Below are 6,555 nucleotides of genomic sequence, written 5' to 3'. Positions count from 1 at the left end.
TGGTTAGTTGCTATGCAGGAAGAGATGGATGCTCTTCAGAAGAACCACACTTATGATTTGGTGCTGCTACCAAATGGAATGAAGGCCTTGAAGAACAAGTGGGTTTTTAGGTTGAAGACTCAAGAATATTGTTCTCAACCAAAGTATAAAGCTAGATTGGTTGTGAAAGGCTTTGGTCAAAAGAAAGGTATTGACTTTGAAGAGATATTTTCTCCTGTTGTTAAAATGTCTTCTATTCGTGTTGCTCTTGGTATTGCTGCTAGCCAGGACTTGGAGGTTGAGCAGTTAGATGTGAAGACAGCTTTCCTTCATGGTGATTTGGAGGAGGAAATTTATATGGAGCAACCAGAAGGCTTCAAAGTCAAAGGTAAAGATAATTTTGTCTGCAAGTTGAAGAAGAGCTTGTATGGGCTAAAGCAAGCTCCAAGACAGTGGTACAGAAAGTTTGATTCATTTATGACAGAAAATGGATACAAAAGAACAGCTTCAGATCATTGTGTGTACATCAAATGGTTTGGTGAGGATTTTATTATTCTCTTACTTTATGTTGATGACATGCTTATTCTTGGAAAAGATATGTCTAAAATTGACAGGTTAAAGAAGAAACTGAGTGAGTCTTTTGCAATGAAGGACATGGGGCCAGCAAAGCAAATACTAGGCATGCAGATTTCCCGTGACAGGAAAAACAAGAAGATTTGGTTGTCACAGGAGAAATACATCGAGAAGGTATTGGAAAGATTTAGTATGAGCAATGCTAAGCCAGTTGGTTCTCCTCTTGCAGGTCACTTCAAGTTGTGCTCAGAACAGAGTCCGTCAAGTGATGAGGAGAAGGAGAAAATGCAAAAGGTTCCTTATGCTTCAGCAGTTGGAAGTTTAATGTATGCAATGGTATGTACAAGGCCAGACATCGCATATGCAGTGGGTGTTACTAGCAGATTTCTTGCAAATCCAGGCAAAGAGCACTGGGCAGCAGTGAAGTGGATTTTTAGATATCTCATAGGGAGCTCTAAGGTTTGTTTAAGCTTTGGAAGTGGACCACCTGTGTTAACAGGTTACACAGATGCAGATATGGCAAGAGATATAGATACGAGGAAGTCTACTTCAGGTTATGTACTTACTTTTGTAGGGGGAGCTGTGTCATGGCAATCCAGGTTGCAAAGGTGTATTGCTCTCTCTACCACAAAAGCAGAATATATTGCTGCTACAGAGGTATGCAAAGAAATGTTATGGATGAAAAAATTCTTACAAGAATTGGGGCTGAAACAGGAAAATTATGTGGTGCATTGTGACAGCCAAAGTGCCATCCATTTGTGTAAGAACCCAATGTTTCATTCCAAGTCAAAGCATATAGATGTCAGATACCACTGGATTTGAAATGTATTTGAAGAGAAGCAGTTGCAGCTTCAGAAAATTCATACAGATGACAACGGAGCAGACATGTTGACGAAGACCCTACCAAAAGAAAGACAGGAGATATGCCGACAGCTGGTCGGCATGGCTTTACATTGAGGAGTCATGGGACAGCCTCCCTTATGGGCTGAAGGGGGAGGTTGTTGGGCTGATGGCCCATATTCAGCCCATGTGGGTTTTATCGGCCCACAGCCCACACCCCCTCTTAACCTAACCTTAATTAAGATTAGGGGAGTGTGGTGGCTGCGTTTTAGATGCAGATTAAAGCTATAAAAAGGCAGCAACGAGGCAGATCTTGGGAGCCACGAGATTCCAAAGAGAAGAAGGAGAACAAGGCAAAAAAGGAAGAGAAAGAAAGGGAAGAAGACAAGGACAACGCAGAGAGACTGTTCTCAATCATCTAACAGTGTTCTCATCTCAGGTTAGATCAAATCTACAGTAGGCTCTTGCTGTGATTACTTGGGAGGTTTTAGATATTGTGAGCAGTGACGTGATCCTTGTATCCCAGTTATTCTCTTGTGGTTGTTGCTAGGGTTTTGGGCAAGAGATTGAGATTTGTACATTCATTATTCTCATAGTGGATTATCTCTAGTTTGCCCCGTGGTTTTTACCCTTCACATTGAAGGGGTTTTCCACGTATATCTTGGTGTTCTGTTTGATTGTGTTTCCATTTTATTCCGCTGCGTATTTTGGTCTTCTAGTATTTGTTCCTATACAAAGGTTATTCATGTTTATATCCCCATCAGTCAGCGCATGACCTCCTCAGCGGCCCCTCGCGGGAGGACACCACGACTAGATCGACCTCACCGACGCGTAGAAGCATGAGCGGGCCGTCGACGCGCGCGAGGTCGCCAAGCTTGCCTTAGAGGGAAGGCGCTGAGGAGGTGGTGCAAGCTGCCGACGAGGGGCAACGGCGACTGGCCAGGCGGGATCTGCGTCGCAGGGCCTTGCGACAGCACATGGCGGCCTGCGGTCTGCAGAGCCGCCACGCGTTGTTCATCTTCAGGCATCGCCGGCGTGTAAAAGTAGCGGACTCTCTGCCTGTGCTTTGGCAAAGAGTGACGACACAAAAGACTAAAGCTGGTGCTGCTATTGAGGGCAAATAGATATTGGACTCAAATTCGAGTTAATATTTTGCTTGGTTAATAAGATCTGAGTTCAGAATTCCCTAATTTCATGTCTCGAGTATATTTTAATTAGATTGAGATGAGTTAAGATAGCACTTAAATCGGATACAAAGCCGAACAAGAACTTCGATTACCCGTCCATACATCCTTAACATATCACAACACAAAGGGATGGAGATCGTATCGTTGATATGTCCCGATGCGGATCTTAAAGCAACTCACATCAGATTTATATCACCATTGCTTATTACTCACGCAAGATTCACAAACAAGTGTAAGATTCACATTGTTCCAGTTACAGGCCAAATCTGAACTCGCAAGGAAGTTAAAACACCGTCGGTTCCGTCTCAACTTGGCATCCTGGAACAACTGCTGCAGGTGGCAACGAAGGTAAGAAGATAAGAACCGTGGCAGCAGATAGAAGGCACAAGGAGAGCTCGCAGAGACTGCAATGCTGTCAGCTCTTGCCTAGTCCACTGCTTCTGCACTCTACACCTTGTCTGCTATCGGTTGGTGATCAGGCTTCTTCTCCGTTGCTCGAGAGTCATCCTCCAGCCGCTTGTGTCCCTGGCCGTTCATCTCCGAGCCCCCGTCGGTGGTGGTGTGATTCCTGTAGATTGCATACAGGATCAGCTGGATGGCTCCCAGCGCGCTCCCACATCCATTCGGCACCTGCACAATCCATCATCCTCATCAACGTTCCATGAAGTATCATTCTCTTACTTGATACGCTGACCTAAAAAGTAGTAACTGTGCTGTGGATGACAAGCAAGATTCACTGCAATCCATTTCTTTGTGTTAGCTGCGTTTGATCTGAGCAGTAGGGATAGCCCCGGCCAACCTTCCAGTTTCCACCGCCGCCACCTTCCCGGGCCGCTTCGTGCACCCACTCCTCGAAGGAATCCACGACCAATATATTTAATTTCTACCCACTCTCTTACCAGCTCCATTATTGGAGACAAATCACAGGACCTCACCGATTCATGCAATAAAATGGCAGGTAAACCAAACAGGTGAAAGCAAATGGTATAGACTAAGTACTTCTCGAAAGGATAACATTCGTCTGAGAAGAAGGTTGACCGAACCGAGGGTCTGACGGTTCTAAATTTCCACCGATGCCCCAACTTTTCCAATAAAATTACAAAATGCCCAAAAGGTTGACCACGTGAGGAATAAGAAGTCATGTTTGGAGGATATGAACGGGAAAAGTACCGTGACGAATGGATCCCCACCCAGTAAGCCATAGACGAACCATGATGTCCCGCACAAGAACACGAACAAGGACAGCAGAAACGGCATGTACTCCACGCTTTTGGTCTTGATCACCAATCTCTGCACGTAAATTAGATTGAGATGCCCAAATGGAACCATCACGTACGGGAACTTCGTGTAACCCGAGCAGTGGCAGATGATCCAGGCTTCTTACCATGATGGAAAGAGGCGAGGCGTACATGCATATGGAGAAGATGGCAGCGGCGAAGCCGCAGAAGATCTTACGGCGCTGGCCTCGGAGAGCAAGCAGGGAGACGAGGGCAATGACGGCGAAGACGGAGAGCACGAACGTGAACAATGCCGCCACGCGAGCCCTCTCCTTCTTCGGCGCAAATACGAGGAAGATCAACACGTACACCGCCTCTATGACTGAGCCGGCGCCGTTGATCGTCGACACCAGGAGGTTGTTCGGCGACACAAACGGCAAACCGTACCTTCACCGGTAACATGTAAGTATGTTTGCATGCTCTGTATGATTTGATTGTGGTGACACGGATAATGCATGCGTGCGTGCGTACCAGGCGGAGAGGAGGCAGTTGAGAAGGGTCATGTTGTAGGGAACGCCTGAGAAATCCTCGGTCGATCTCTTCCGGATGATCCGCTGAAACGTGACGCTGATATAGCAGAATCAACAGGACAAGGCTTTCGTCATAGAATTTACCATCAAAAGAGAAAAAGATGAGAGAGAGAGAGAGAGAGAGACAGAAGCCACGGGAGGAAGGACTCACAGTGGAGACAGGAAGAGGAAGAGAGCAGTGGCGTTACCTGCTCAGAAATCACAAAGAGATGACACGGATACACAAACAAAATACAAAGGAGAACGAGCACAGGGATGAGATTCCACCCACCGAAGATGCCAAATACGAAGCGCACAACTTCCATCTTCGGAAGAGAAACCAAACAGCAGGTTTAAGAGATCCAAGACAAAGATTGTCCCCGTAAAGTTGCAGCTTTAAGGGTGTTCTTCGAGTGGTATATATAGCAAGTTTCACATTTATTTCTCTCTCTCTCTCTCGTGCTGTAGCAGCCCCTTTTTATCTGAGATCATTCGTGCGTCGGCACCCTTTTAGCTCTTTACTGCTCCTCGTGCTATGGCAGCGACTCCCAACTCCGTTCTGTTCTTGCTTCAATCTCATTCCAATCACTCGGTCAATACCAGTTAGTTGCACTAAGCTCTCAATGAGACGTGGAAGGGAAGAACTAGCGGTGGCTGGAAGAAGCCTCCAATTAATTTGAAGGACGACAAAGAAAAAAGAAGAAACAGTTTCCTCATGCTTCTTCATTTGTCATCCCAATTAACACGCGAGGTTTCAGCTCTGCCCTTTGTACGTGGGCATGCACATAATAATACCACTTGGAGGAGCTGTATTGAGCTCATTACATGCACAAGAAGCAGTCTCTGGATGCGTAGGAATAGGTTTTCCTTTGGGAAGTAGGATGGATAGTGCACGCACAGCCGTGGAACCATCTGAATACTAATCATCAACAGAGGCCAAAAATAAATGATCAGAACTGTAGCGAATGACGAAACGATAGGACAAATGCTGCCTTCATTACTCCGTGATCATTCAGATGGATGAAATGCCCTGCAGTCCAAGGAAAACAAATCAAATATAGGTCACGAGTCTCCGATGTCATACGTCTCTGCAACTTTTATGCCACCCTGTGGAAGACGGTATGTGTTAAGATCCGCCAAAGAAAAGGACCAGACCAGCAAATGGCATCTCTCCTATTAATGCCCCCATCAGCTCTCGAGAACGCACAAAGGGCGACGGTCCGGCCTCGTGCGCCCGTAATATCTTTATCAACGGATCGGATCGGATCGTTCATCGCTTATATTTATTTATATATTTTTTATCAATATATTTTTTATTTTTTGTTTTATTATTTGATTTATGTAACTATTGTATTATCTCAAAGTGTGATGCGAAATATCAATCACTTCAAATTTCACAATAGTAGGAAAGGAGCTTTGGATAAACAAATTTTCATAATGTGTGTGTTAACTTGTTTTTATACTTGTTAAGCAGGATTTGAAATTGTTTTTGTCCTCTAAAGTTCTTACCTCTCATTCCTTTATTTGCACACCAAGTATTTATCATCTTTTGTGAAACGTAGTATTTCATTTGTAAATTGTCATCTTTTATTTGCACACCAAGTAGCAAACTTGTTCATCACTCATTTTTTAAAATCTAAATCAACTTTTATTTATGGATCCTTCGTGAGGTTGCTACTAGGTTGATTTTTGCTATAGAATGCACAATATCCAATCCCTTGCAATTTAGAAACTTTGATCTCAACATGAGATGTGCCGTGTTAGCAAGGCAGTTCTATGCACTACGTGTAAGAGAGAAGAATTGAATTGGGTCGCACTGGGTTTTGCTATATTAAATTATTTTAAGTTAGTATGATCCAAATTCATCAACTTGATGTATTAATTATAATTGGATCATGATAAAATGATATATTAGATGGATCTATGAAATGTTAACTTGAATTTAAGTAAACAACAAAACAGAGGTGAAATATAAACATAAGCTATATGGTTAAAAAATTTTCAAAATAACATAAAAGATTAACGAAAGATAGATTACACTCTAAATCTAATTTCAGAGGAGGAGGCGGAGGAGGGATCGCATTAATCCTTCGTGACGTACTTTTCATGAGGAATGATGCTTCCGACGATGACATCCAGTGATATCGACAGTCATCTTTACACGCTAGCATGATAGAGATCTGAGATTGG

The 6,555-nt window shown here is 43.9% G+C and overlaps 1 protein-coding gene across 3 annotated transcripts; it reads right to left on the bottom strand.

The window, feature by feature from the left end:
• Nucleotides 1-2,745: 2,745 nt before the first annotated feature.
• On the bottom strand, nt 2,746-4,804 carry LOC135582534 (bidirectional sugar transporter SWEET1a-like). 3 transcript variants are annotated; one of them, XM_065173677.1, is made up of 6 exons: nt 4,658-4,804; nt 4,538-4,574; nt 4,328-4,423; nt 3,964-4,243; nt 3,750-3,854; nt 2,746-3,209 (listed from the first exon to the last, which is right to left on the bottom strand). In XM_065173677.1, the coding sequence occupies exons 1-6, from the start codon at nt 4,689-4,691 to the stop codon at nt 3,027-3,029; spliced, it is 735 nt and encodes a 244-aa protein (XP_065029749.1). In that variant the 5' UTR covers nt 4,692-4,804; the 3' UTR covers nt 2,746-3,026. The 3 variants fall into 3 exon arrangements, with proteins under 3 accessions (XP_065029749.1, XP_065029748.1, XP_065029747.1); XM_065173676.1 differs by having other exon boundaries at nt 3,750-3,869; nt 4,658-4,801; XM_065173675.1 differs by having other exon boundaries at nt 3,750-4,243.
• Nucleotides 4,805-6,555: the final 1,751 nt, after the last annotated feature.

This window comes from Musa acuminata, chromosome BXJ3-11 (genome assembly GCF_036884655.1).
Source record: "Musa acuminata AAA Group cultivar baxijiao chromosome BXJ3-11, Cavendish_Baxijiao_AAA, whole genome shotgun sequence".
Taxonomy (NCBI): Eukaryota; Viridiplantae; Streptophyta; class Magnoliopsida; order Zingiberales; family Musaceae; genus Musa; species Musa acuminata.
The sequence above is the reverse complement of the archived record's forward strand: the minus strand, read 5'-3'. Positions and strand labels throughout refer to the sequence as shown.

Bases quoted from the DNA above. Each gene is read 5' to 3' on its own strand.
- LOC135582534 (XM_065173675.1), bottom strand. From the start codon at position 4,691: ATGGAAGTTGTGCGCTTCGTATTTGGCATCTTCG. The intron at 4,424-4,537 runs GTGAGTCCTTCC...CTGCTATATCAG, and splicing joins TTCCTCTTCCTGTCTCCACT to CGTCACGTTTCAGCGGATCA. The intron at 4,244-4,327 runs GTACGCACGCAC...TTACCGGTGAAG, and splicing joins AACTGCCTCCTCTCCGCCTG to GTACGGTTTGCCGTTTGTGT.